At 32.9% G+C, this 13,603-nt stretch overlaps 1 protein-coding gene across 2 annotated transcripts in view; it reads right to left on the bottom strand.

Annotated features, from left to right (window-relative positions):
- The window catches only part of BMPR1B (bone morphogenetic protein receptor type 1B), a 465,626-nt gene that overhangs the window by 24,237 nt on the left and 427,786 nt on the right, over nt 1-13,603 (bottom strand). For both annotated transcript variants that reach the window (XM_074228071.1, XM_074228070.1), the window contains exons 6-8: nt 7,304-7,406; nt 6,624-6,726; nt 6-102 (exon numbers count right to left, since the gene is read on the bottom strand). In XM_074228071.1, coding sequence (XP_074084172.1) covers nt 6-102; nt 6,624-6,726; nt 7,304-7,406 — 303 coding nt within the window. The remainder of the gene's footprint in view (nt 1-5; nt 103-6,623; nt 6,727-7,303; nt 7,407-13,603) is intronic.

Below are 13,603 nucleotides of genomic sequence, written 5' to 3'. Positions count from 1 at the left end.
CTTACCTGAAATAACAGAATAGAATTATAAACATCAGAAGAAAGCTACAGACTGTCACAGATATCAGTACAGCCTTAAGGTGCATGGATCCATCAACAAATTCTGAAATAAAAAAAAATTATTATATTATAATATGGAGATGCCTTTATCTCCAAAGTTAAGAACACTCAAAGACACCTATTATGGTTATATATTTTGGCAAGTTCACTTCTAGGAATTTTGGTGCTTTTGACTCTAATCACTAAGAACATAACTGAAAAAGTTGCAAACTGAAAAGGGCATGTGAAGGAGCTGGAATGGGAAGAAAATGATTAAGATTATCCACTAAATTAAATACCAACTAGATAAAAGAATGGCAGTTATTCACAGAAAACATAATCCAAGAATAGAAACTATAATGCACAAGGAACCATACCAGAAAAAGTCAAAAAGTATGGCCAAGAAGCAGTCAATCACCATCATCTGGCATCTACTAAAGTTCAGAATGTGCTAAGTAGTGAGATACAAACATAAAAATGAAAGTCCCTGCCTTTGAGAAGCTAACTGAAAAGCTAATCTGAGAAGCTAATATTCAATTGCAAGATACGCCCTCACACAAAAATACACATACAAAATATATATATAAAATAAGTACAAGGCAAATTTAAGTGAGTCGGATACAAGCATCTGCAGAGATTAGAAAGTTTTAAGTAGGAGGTAATATTTGAAATAAATATTGAAGAGGACAAGGAATTCTAAGAAGACATGGTGACAAAGGAAAGCACTCTAAGTATAAGGAAAGTGAATGCAAAGGCAAGGTATCATGTATCAGGAAAAGTAGGAATTACAGTCTGGAGAGCAGAGAATCGGAAAAGAATTTGGACACACCTTTAAATCAATCAATGAGCAAAAGGTGTAAGGTAGATATGAACAAGTCTAATCATTTCTGAACAAGAGAGGTCATTGAATAAAATGTCTTGAGAATGACTAAGGAGAATCAGTCAGATTCTATGGAAGATTTCTAATATCCAGTTCTTCAGGAAAATTAAAGAAAGAAAAACAATCACTAAATCAAATGTAACTCTTTTACTACAAGCAATAAATTATATGGTTAGAAATCTATTGTAGTTGATACAAAAGGACATTTTGATTTACTCTTCTGCGTGTGTCATTAGGAATGAATGGACAAGCAAAAGTTTGAATGAATAATACAATTAGATATATGTACTGGTCTTTCTAGCCTCAGATCTCAGCATTGACTTTTTCACCAAGATCTTATTTCCTAGAAATTTGGGCAAACAAAAATAGTATTGAATTCTGTATGCTGCCCTTGATGGCTTTTGTTAAGGCCATGAGACCCAAAAGAGTTAAAAGGTTGGAACACACCTGATTTAAGGTATAATTCATGTCTAATTTGTGATTTTGAGTAATTGTGTAATAATCAAAGAGGTTTATCATAATAAAGGTGTTAGAGAATAGTCTTCTGTTAATAAAGTTAATTTGGATTATGAGGTATAGAGCTCTCCTCTCACAGTTACCTTATGCCTAAACTAAATTTTAATTCCAAATCCTCCGAGATGCTCTCCAAAGAGAATATTCCTTGACTCTTATAGTAATCGATATCTAAACATGGTCATAATTATTGATCAGATACTTTCTTCCCCCATTTAAAAAATAGCAAACACTGTCCTGAAACAAAAGCTCTCTTTACTATCTCATTTATTTTCCCCTCAATTATGGAGAGGTTCTGTTGGAATTTTGCCTCAATTATGGTGAACTAAAAACTTGTAGAATCTTTTTAGAGAACAGTATGATAGTAAAAGTTATAAAAACAAATCAAATGAGAATTGACCTGGTCAGTTTTAGTGGGTTCTCACCATTCAGCAGAGCACAAATTCAGGGTTTCATTCTCAGACCTAAGTGACTTTTCTTCTTCTGTGTATGTTCTCTGAAAGTTCATTTCAAAGGCTATATAGTAGCAGCATAAAAGTCAACATGGTATGGTGAAAAGCTGACAGGTAAAAAAAGTATGATGGATCTGGGGAAGTCTAAAATGTATTACTAGCAAGACACAGCAGCAAGAGATGGAGAGAGAAATTCCATTCAAATGGACAAGGCAGACTCAGATACACTATAAACTCAGAAACAACTATAAAATACTTTGCACAAAATCACATCTAAATAACTGGGCAAATTTCAATTGCTCATGGGTTGGCTGAGTTAGTATAATAAAAATTTCAATTCTACCAAAATTAAAATACAAATTCAGTGCCATGCCAATCAATTTGCAAAAATAACTCTAGTGAGTTAGAAAAAGTAGTAAACCAAATTCAAATGGAGGAACAAAAAAACAAGAATATCAAGGGAATTAATGAAAAAAATATACAAAGGAAGAAGACCTTGGCATACCATAACTAAAATTATATTATGGAGCATCAGTCTTCATAACTGTTTGTTATTGGAAAAGAAATAGTGGTGGATCTGTGGAATAAACTAGGTGAAAAGAAACAATAAATGACTCGAGTAATCTGCTATTTGATAAACTGAAAGACTCCAGCTTCTGGGATAAGAACTCACCATTTGATAAAAATGTTCTGCTAAATTCAAAGATAGTATGGCAAGAAACTAAGCATAGATCAAGGTAAGGCCAAATACACCAAAATAAGGTCAAAATGGATACAGGATTTAAACATAAAGGGTGATATCAAAAGGCAATTAGGAGAAAGAGAAATAGTTTTATCTGTCAGAGCTAAGACCTAAGAAAACAGAGAATTTTAAAAAAAGAAAAAAAATGGATCATTTTGATTACATTAAATTGAAAGTTTTGGCACAAACAATAGCAATGCAACCAAGATTAAAAGGAAGGCAGTAAACTGGGAAACAAGTTTAAATCTAGCATATCTGACAAAGGATTCATTTCTAAATATTTAGAGAACTGAATCAAATTTTTTTTTAGGTTTTTGCAGGGCAAATGGGGTTAAGTGGCTTGCCCAAGGCCACACAGCTAGGTAATTATTGTCTGAGACCAGATTTGAACCCAGGTACTCCTGACTCCTCCATTGCGCCAGCTAGCCACCCCTGAATCAAATTTTTAAGAAAACAAGTCATTCCCCAATTGACAAATGGTCATAGGATATGGAAAGGTAGTTCTCAGATGAAGAAATTAAAGCTATCTATAGTTAAATGGAAAATTGCTCTAAATCATTCTTGATTAGGGAAATGCAAATTAAAACAACTCTGAGATACCACTTCACAGTCATCAGATAGGTCAATATAACTAAAAAGTAAAATGATCAATGTTGGAGGTGATGTGGGAAAACTGGGACATGGATACATTGATGATGGGAGTTGTGAACTGATCCAACCTTTCTGGAAAATAATTTGGAATTATGTTCAAAGGGCAAAAAAAACTATATATACAATTTGATTCTCTGATCCAGCAATACCACTGTACCCTAAAGAAATATTCAAAAAGGGTAAAAAACTCCCATGTACAACAATATCCATAGAATGGATGGTGGCAAAGTATTAGAAATTGAGGAGCTATCTATCAACTGGGAAATATTCTGTAAGAAATCATGAGGGATGGGATATCAGAAAAGCCTGGAAAAACTTTTAAGAACTAATGCTGAGGGAAATGAGCAGAAACAAAAGAATATTATGCACACTAATAACAACATTGGGCGATGATCAACTATGATGAACTTGTTCATTTCAGCAGTACAAAAATCAAAACTAATTCTAAAAGACTTGTGATGATAATACCATCTATATCATAAAGGGAACTGTGAAGTTTTAAATGCAGACCAAAGCTTACTATCTTCAATCTTTTAAGTTTTCTTACGTCATTATTTTCTAATATTTTCTTCCATTTTGATTTGATTCTTCTGCCACAACATGGTTAATATGAATCTATGTTTAGTATAATTGTACATGCAAAGCTTTCTGTGAGGGGGAGAGAGGAGGGAAGGGAGGGAGTGAGGGAGGAAAAAAGTAAAACTCAAAACCTTGCAAAAAAAACTGAGTGGTGAAATTTTTTTTTAAATAAATTTAAAAAATGGGGCGGCTAGGTGGGGCAGTGGATAAAGCAACAGCCAGGAGTCAGGAGTACCTGGGTTCAAATCTGGTCTCAGCCACTTTATAATGACCTAGCTGTGTGGCCTTGGGCAAGCCACTTAACCCCATTTGCCTTCCCAAAAAAACCCCTAATAAACAAACAAATAAATTAATTAAATAAGGTCATTTTATTTGAGGATAATTCTTATTTCACAGAGTTGGAAGGTATATCAAAGGCCAGCTAATTCACTCATACTTGAAAAAGAATCCTTCTGCAGCATAATTAAAAGTGGTCATTCATTCAACCTTTGTTTGAAGACCTCATGAGGAGAAAAATTGGACTGATCCCTCTTCTGAAAAGGGGACTTATTCCACTTTGGAGATCACTCTAAATATTAGGAAGGTCCTCCCACACATATAAGAGTGCCCCACATCCATAACTATAATTACGGAAAGCACAAACTCCTGTATGAACTATGTTGACTAAGACTTAGAGCTTTTACTGAAGCAAGCAACCAAGTAAGCAAAGTCTTTACTATATAAGTCATGATGAATGACTTCACAGGGAGTTGAAAGCTGAAAGTGTCTGGGAAGACCTGTTCATATCCTTTAGATTTTGAATAAAATAGCAAACCTGTTTACAACCCATAGATCTGAGGATCTGATAAAAGAGAATAAGGAGGGGCAGCTAGGTAGCACAGTGGAAAAAGCACTGGCCTTGGGAGTCAGGAGGACCCGTGTTCAAACCCAGCCTCAGACACTTAATAATAGCTGTGTGGCCTTGGGCAAGTCACTTAACCCCATTGCCTTGCAAAAACTTAAAAAAAAAAAGAATATGCAGTAAGGACTGTAACAACTGAATAGTGATTGAATTGGAAACCAAGGTAAAATAGGTGAAAAGAAAAGTAAGTAGAACTGAGTTGTAGTGGAGAAAAGAGATACTGAGGACATTGGCCACGAAGACATCTCAAAGTCAAAATTTCAGGATGAAATCTACCAGTTGTATCTACTTTCTTAAATCTTTAGAGAAGTTTCAAGAAATGCTGCTTTCCCTTCCCCACCAACCACTCAAGTGTTAATTTATAGACACTATAATGAACTCTGCATGCTTCTTTACTCAAATAATATTGGCAATCTGAATGTTCCCAACCATTTTAAGTTCCCTGAAATGCAAGATGTCAATGTCTAATCTTTGCATCTCCCATTTGATCACATCCATCTTACCTTGGTTCACAGAATTTACATTATTCCTATGCAAAACTGATCTTGACAGCATTGGACTTCCCTTCGATCATGAACCTTCCAAGTTGAGCTAAGTTTCAGTTTTGCCCTAGCCACTTCCTTTGTACAGGAGCAACATGTAGTTGTCCTCTCTCTTCCCCAGTGGCATGTTGATGCAAAGGGATAATCTTCCATACCGTTATCTTCTAACATTTTAATACTCTCCATAGCATTTTCTTGGTAGAGATACTATAGTGGCTTGTCAATTCCTTCTCCAGTGGACTATCTTTGGACAGAATTCTCAAACATGATTTGTTCATCTTAGATAACCCTGCATAATGTGGCTCACAGTTTCACTAAACAATGTGAGTCTCTCCCCACCAAGTCGGTAATACAGGGGGATTGGGAAAAAATGCTGATGAAGTAACTTGCTTTTCCACTGACATTTTTTTGAGAATAAGCTACATTTCTTGAACATAGGAGGAACATAATGTATTTGTTAAATTACATTGATTTTCTTTTCTGGTGAACACATATATAAAGTGGAAAGGTGTTTATAACAGCTAAATAATAGTTATAAAATCATTTAATGTACAATTTATTTTGTGGTGATATAATAAAAAACAGAAGAATCTGAAATACATTTCTGGAATGTAGCTTTGGAAGCTGTGTGTTAATCCTAATCATTCATTCCTATTTATCTATAAAAGTACTTATAGTTTTTTTAATATACTAAATTATAAATTTACTAAAAATTATTCTTCCCCTCTTCTTTAAGAATACAAAGTCCTTTAAGTCCTAATCTATTTCCTGAATGAGGATGAACTCAATACACAGAATGAGACACAGTTTTTTAATATGGTCAGTGTAGGAAATGGTTTTTACTGGAATATGCATAACTGTCAAAAAAGTTGGTTACTTTTTTTACTTTATTTTTTCACAATGGAGGTGGAAGTGATAAAAAAATAAATGTTTAATTGAAAAAAATCTCATAAATGTTAGTTTTAGAATGGTTTTAAAATTATCAACATACTTTTGTTAGTTGTGTAGCTTAAATACTATTGGAATGTTTCTCTTAACAATTAAAATTTCAATATGCTACAATGCTTCTAAAATCTTAATGGAGGAACAGAGAAGTAAACTTAGAGAAAGGGGAAAGCCAGTGTGATGTCCAAGCAAACTTTTTTAAAGGAATTATCCTCATTTCTGTCTCCAGGACATACTTTTTACCACTTCATTTTTCTGGTTTCTATTCATAGTAATGTGACAAATTTCTGGACATATTCTATCTGTAGGAATTTTTTTAGTTAATGTTTTGAATATTGTTTTGAGAATGGTTTAAGATAAAAAAAATTCTTCCTTCTTACCACGATTTTTCAATGGAGGCAGTGTAGGGTGAAGGTCTTTATTGCATTCATTCCGTTCTGAGCAACATTCAATTGACCTTCTTTGGTGAGAGAAAGGAGTGCCCTATAATATAATCCAAACATAGATACAAATATTAATTAACATATCCCTCTAAAATTCAAGAAAGATCTTTAATTTCTAACTTGAAAACTTTTTTTGCATTTATTCTGCAAATAAATCTACTGAATTTGGAAATAACAATAATCTTTTTTCAAAGTGATGACAAATGTTATAACTATTAAAGTCCATCATGCAATATTCTGGTGAAATTTTCTTATTTACTTTAGAGGTCAATATTATTACTTTATTTAGAATATATTTTGAATGATTAGATTTACTTTGAATTATCTAACCTACCCAATTGAACCTTCAGGAGAAATGTTAGTACAGTATATTCATCCAAAACAGAATTAAACAAGAATGATTAGTGAGTGAATACACAAGGGTTTCATTCTACTGAAAATAGGATCTTTTTGTAAAAGCAGAACATCTAAGAATGCATAGGAATTTCCAACCAATTTATATCTACATTATTGGGAGATGAATTTTTTTTTGCTTCTTTTGCTTGTAATTTGGCTGGTTTAATCACTAGTCTAGTTAACAAAATAATAACCCAATAGTATCAAATATATTCCCTTACCCGGCACTGAAAGAGTGAGCCCTCTAATCTTAGACATCCCGAAGTGACCACAGGCATCCCAGATTCATCTTCTTCTATCATAGTGAAACAGTAGCCATTTGTGCTAAAGATCAAAAAGGAAAAACAAAATAAATGTGTATGTTGACATGAGGTTTTTCTACTCTGGGTTACAGAAGGGACAAAAATCTTTTTAAGTTATTTCCCTTCAAAATAGATTAATTGATTGTACTGTTACCAAGGAAGCACAGCCTCATCTTCCCCTGATATGCAAGGCAGAGAGATTTAACTATCACAAGTGCATCCAGCAACTGCTCATCTCACCTCTCTCCCTACTTCTCTGCCCTGTCTCTCTCTGTGTATCTCTCTTTCTCTCTCTGACTCTCTCTCTCCTTGCCTCCTTGTTTCTCTCTCTCCGTGTCTATCCCTTCCTTTTTCTCTGTGTGTATATTGGAAGAGTGCCCTCACTTTTGAAAATGAAATAGTATTATGTGAAAATTATGTTAAATAATTCTTTTATCTTCCATCAATGTTTCCAAATGTTTCTGCCATGTGGAAAGAAAACTGTGGGAACCTATAGAAGACTACCAGTATTTCAAAAGCAAAAAGTTGGGCCTCATCAGAGGGTTTATTCATTTAGTCATTTTCAGTCATATATATGCCACTTCAAGATTCCTTTGGGCTTTCCCTTTCTCCAGATCAATTTACAGATGAAGAAACTGAGGCCAACAGGGTTAAAGCAACCTGCCTACTCTCTCACACATTAATGGAAATATCTGAGGCCAGATTTGAGTTCAAGTTGGCTTTCTGACTACAGTTCTACTATTCTAACTGTCACTGAAAGGGAGAATAAAGACCAGTTTCTGTTTATTTAAAAAATTCTGAATTTCTTATTCTTTGGAAGTGCAGAAAACAAATAAATACAATATAAAACACATAGGTTTTTGAAACAAAAAGCTTCACTATTATGTTCTATAAAATGTGAAGTTCTACTCATTCTATCTTTTGCATGTACATATGGCACCCAAAGAGGGGCATTGATTGAAAGTTTAGCATCATAGAAAGAAAACTGTGAAACGCTGTTAGCTATGATTTGTCTTTTTTCAAATTACTGATAGAGACATTCTATTGTTCATTAGTCCCTGAGTTAACATCAACAGGCTTTCTAATTGTTTACTTGGCTTGCAAACCAAAAGTGATCTGTAGTACCTCAGCTTGCAAGTACAAAAACGGTAGAGTTCAAACATTCCTAACAGATGTTTCGATGGTGCCAATGATAAATATCTTTGTCAAACCAAGGTTAAAATAGTGAATATTGTTGTGGGGAGAACAACTGTCTCTCCTTTTAGCCTATACTAGAAATCCTTTTGAGGATTTCCAAGGTGATTCAATCCAAATTACCAAATAGGTAATTCAAAAAAATTAAAGAACGCAAGAAAAAACTAAATCCCATTAACCTGCAAAATAGAATAATACAAATAAATGCAACTTTCTGGATTTCCCATTTTTTCGAGGTATTGAACATTTTCAACTGGAGTGGGAGCAACTCAGTAAGGATACTTATGATACTTATTTTCTTTGTTGTTGTTGGTTTTTTCCAAGGCAGTGGGGGTTAAGTGACTTGCCCAAGGTCACACACAGCCAGGCAATTCTTAAGTGTCTGAGACTGGATTTGAACTCAGGTCCTCCTGACTCCACTGAATCACCTAGCTGCCCCAGGATATTTATTTTCACCATTATATGCAGATCCTACTGTAGATACCTCCCCCACTCTTCAGAGCAGGAACTCTTCTACAACATATAGTCCTAAAGATGTACCTGGTGCACGGAGTACTTAAATGATCTGCTTTAAACTGTTAATATAGTTGGAGGAAGGCTCAGCCTCAGATTTTACAGATCCCAAGGTTGTCATCTACCTACCATGCCATGGTAAGCTCTCAAAATCTGCATTTGAAAGTGAAGCCTTTCCCTGAAAATCATAGCACAATTTTGAGTCAAGGGGTAAAATATAGAAAATAATGAGCATGTTTCTCTGAATTTTCTGAGAGTGAGCAAATAAGACTTAAACATTGATTCTGAAAGACATACATACATACAAATATATATATATATATATATACATACATACATACATATAGGAACATATAAATATGTCTTTTGAGAACTTCAATACTTTGAAAACAATATTTCAGCTTTCAAAAGAATTATAAAAATTACCAAATCTGAGATTTTTAAAATTACATTGTTCTAGACAGTATTTAGAATAGGGATGAGACCTGTAATTTTACTGAAATAAGGAACTTACACTCCTAACACAGGCCAGCACTTTTTCTTTAAATGTCCTGCCTGAATTCAGAGAAATTATGTCAGAAGTGAGAAGGGAACCAAGGTCTTTGTTTTAAGACTGGTTCCGTGGCACACTGACTCTTTCAAGAAGGTATATAGTTATCAAAACATGATTTTTACCTTTTTATATGTCATCTAAAAATAAATTGGAAAAGTTGAATTTACTGATGGCAGAAAATGTATTTTTATTTGAAATATGGAAAGATCACACAGAGGCCATAATAATCACTCAATAAATATTTGCTGATATGAAAACATTTATTTCCAGATGAGGAATTCCAGAATTCCAGAAGCTTTCATGGGTCTTTTTAATGGATTAAAAAATCTATACAGTTTTGTATAAGAAATCAGTATAACCTAAAAGGCCCTCCCCTCTGCTATCTTTTATCATATTTAAAATTGTGGATGCAGAAAATTATCTTCACAGGGGAAATTTTCCCCAAAACAATAGTTTTTAAGATTTTAGCCCTGGCTAAGTGACCTAATCATAAACATGATCTAATGATATATATTGAAATTCAAATGAATTGTCCTAAAATACAAAAAAAAGTTACATATTTACTATGAAACTCTGAATTTTAAAACAGTATGATAAAAATAGTACAGTATGAAATCAGTATGAGTGGCTATCCATAATAAAACATCCTTTATACTATGCTAAAGACAAATTGTTGAACACGTAAGACTGAAACTACAAGCAGAGGCCCAATACTCTGTCTCCTATAAAGCAAGATATCATCTTGCTAAAGGATGAGATCTGATGATGAGAACGCAAAAACCTCAAGATCTTATTTTTTGGAAAGATGCTACTACAATTAAAAAACTACAAGAGTAAAAAAATGGTGATTTGAACCAAGACCTTTAATAAATGTCAGAAATAGAAAGCCAGGATCCAAAACCTCTGCAGCTGTTCCAGCAGATGTCCTTGTTGGCAAAAGGCCAATTCTCATGAAAGATGCTATACCTATCCTACTAGCTCACAATGGTTCAAGAGTATCATTTCTTTTTACTACCTTTCAAGGAAATAAAAATAATATCAATATCTAACTGGGCATATTCTATTTTGTCTTATTCAATTTTAATTACTTCAAAAGTGATCTATACCCATTTCCCACTGTGACCCTGATTATTTAATTTAATGGATAAAAAATTCATTCAAAATGAATGCTTCCATAAATGAAACATATGTGGATATTTATATGTTTATGTGTTTTTGCATGTATGTACATATATTATATAAATATTGTTATCAATTATGTAGTTATCATCTATCTACCTATCTGTCGATCTCTGTTGTCAATAAGAAAATTCCAAGCCCTAATCAAAGAACCCACCACTGGTAATAAACAAAAATTATGCACTTGAAAAATAAATATAAAATTCAACAATACAAAGAAATGAGTGCTAGTGGAACAAAATCAGATGGACTGTTATGATTTCATCACACAGTGGAAGACGTGCTAACAAATAAGAACAGTCTGTGTGCCTTTAAAGAATCTGAGACCTTGTGTTATGAACACCTGTTTGGAAACTCACAACACCACACATCATCAGGAGGATTAAAATTTCAGCAGGTTCAGGGTTAATATAACCTTTGCAAGGACTCTTACAAAACTCTTTCAACTTTGCCACTTGTGACTCTTCAAGCTATTCAGTTTCTAATTCTTCATATGCTAATTATTGATGATTTCGTGTATAATTCCTAAGTGGTAAATCACCTAAAATGATGAGCACTGATTTATACCTCTAAGATTCAAAATTCAATCAAGTTCAAGAATTACTGACCAGATGCTAAGTGGATAAAATGACTAAATATCTCTGAAATGAAGATTTTTTTTTAAAAAAAAGATTTCTCATGATTCAGGTTTTGGTCAGCTACTCCGGTAATAGAAGTTTTAATTTTATATAAAACTTCCTTCCTAAATTATGTAACTGAGGGAAATGTCTCTAAATTTTTCCTCCAATCCAAATAATACGAGTTTTGTAAATCACATGAAATGAAAATGGCCGAAATATTCTTGTAATTATGAATTTAAAGAATTTATTTGCAAGGGGCACAAAATTTGACTATTCTTAATCTTTACCACTACTAGTTCCCTGATATAAAGACTTTTCAAAGTTCTTTAATTTATAGTCTTCTCTGAAGTTTTGTTTTATACTTCTGGGTTTGCAAATGCATTTTAGCTCTGGCAGCTCCCACCAATCTGGCAGCAGGGATCTGGTGGCAGTTTATATGTTGTCAATCCAAGAAGCAATCTAAGCTCAGAGAGACTCAAGTACAAGTTGGTGAGAAGTGATGAATTTTTCAGTCACCTAAATTTTAACAGTCTGTGATCAGCATTAATGGGTAGTGTGTGGGTTAAGGGAAAGTTTTCTGATCACTTTAACTGAAAAAAAATACATAATCAAGACCTCCTCTCTTAGGTTTTGAATCATCAAAAAAGAAGCATGTTTAAAACAAGGAAGGTGTGACTAACTTAATTTTTATATTTAATGAATATTCTTTTCCCTACTCAGAACTTCTTTTTCTTGTTATAGCTAAGTAAAGTTCTTTTGGTTAACTATCAGATGGATCACTACTCCCTCCTTTTATTCTAAATTAAAATACCCCTTCAGCAAGAACAAAACCTGATCTACTACATAAAATTTGCACTTAGTAAAGGTTCATTGTAGGCTTACATAAACTTCTTACACCATATTTCAAAATAAATTCAAAAGACATACTTGACCTGAATATTAAAAATAATGCCATAACCATTTTTGAAAGTAATAGATCATTTATCCCTCTCAGTTATGGGTAGAAGATTTATGTTTAACAAAATAAGGGAATATTACAGAAGGAAAATTATATTTAGATAACTTTGACTAACTAAACAAAAAAAAAGCTTCTGCACAAACAAAATTAAAGCATCAAAGATAGGAAAGGCAGTGACCAAAGAGAAAAAAAAAGAATCTATATATTAAATTTCCCTGATAAGGGTTTAATATTCAATATATAGTGACATCAGACAGAAGACCAAAATTAATTCCTCATAAAATATGCACTAACATTTTTCAAAATAAACAATGCAGAACTATTAATAAACACACGAAGTAATTTTAAAAATAAGTGAAATGGTAAAGAAAATAAAACTTAGCAAACTAGGGGAAAGATTAAAATATTATTATCACTCTTGGAAGGATAATGGTACAATAATAGGAACATTAGTCCATTGTTGGTAAAGCTTTGCTTAAGTACAACCACTTTGGAAAGGAATTTAGAATTATACAAATATTTGAAATTAATATCCTTTAATCTAAAAATTCCACTAGTTGGTTTATACTGCAAAGAAATCATTGGTAAGAAAAACATCGTGATATACAACAAAATATTTATAGCAATATTTTTTGTAGAAACTCCAAAGAGTTGGAAGCAAAGAGTTGAATGCAATTGACTATTACTTTGGTGTAATAAATGAAGAATATAAATACATGCCAAACATAAAAGGATATTATCTAAAGCAGAGAAATGTAAATAGTCAAGAAAACTATTTACGTGATGACTACAACAATATAAAAAATAATGCAATAAAGTTTTGGAAAGAAAAGGATGGCTTCAAAGAAGACATCCAAAAAGACATTCCCTCTTCCAGTCTTTTATAGAGATTAAGGTCTATGGACATTCTACTTAGCATTTATTTTAAGACTTTTGTCATTTACTCACTCATTCATTAATTCTTCTCTTCCTTTTTTCTTTTTCATTTGTTAAAAGTTATCTGTTGTATCTGAGGTGTCTCTCTTGCAAGAGAAAGGATGAAGGACACCAAGAAATACATGAAAGATTAAGAGATTAATAAAATTTTATTTAAAAATATTCCTGACTTGATGAATATATTCAATGCTGAATCTAATTTAAATTGCTAATTACATTTCATAAACATATATTCCAACAAATATTTCTTAGGCACTTAAACAGCA

The sequence above is a fragment of the Macrotis lagotis genome, chromosome 3 (genome assembly GCF_037893015.1).
Source record: "Macrotis lagotis isolate mMagLag1 chromosome 3, bilby.v1.9.chrom.fasta, whole genome shotgun sequence".
NCBI lineage: Eukaryota > Metazoa > Chordata > Mammalia > Peramelemorphia > Peramelidae > Macrotis > Macrotis lagotis.
Note: the sequence above shows the minus strand (reverse complement) of the source record. Positions and strands in the feature narration are given on the sequence as shown.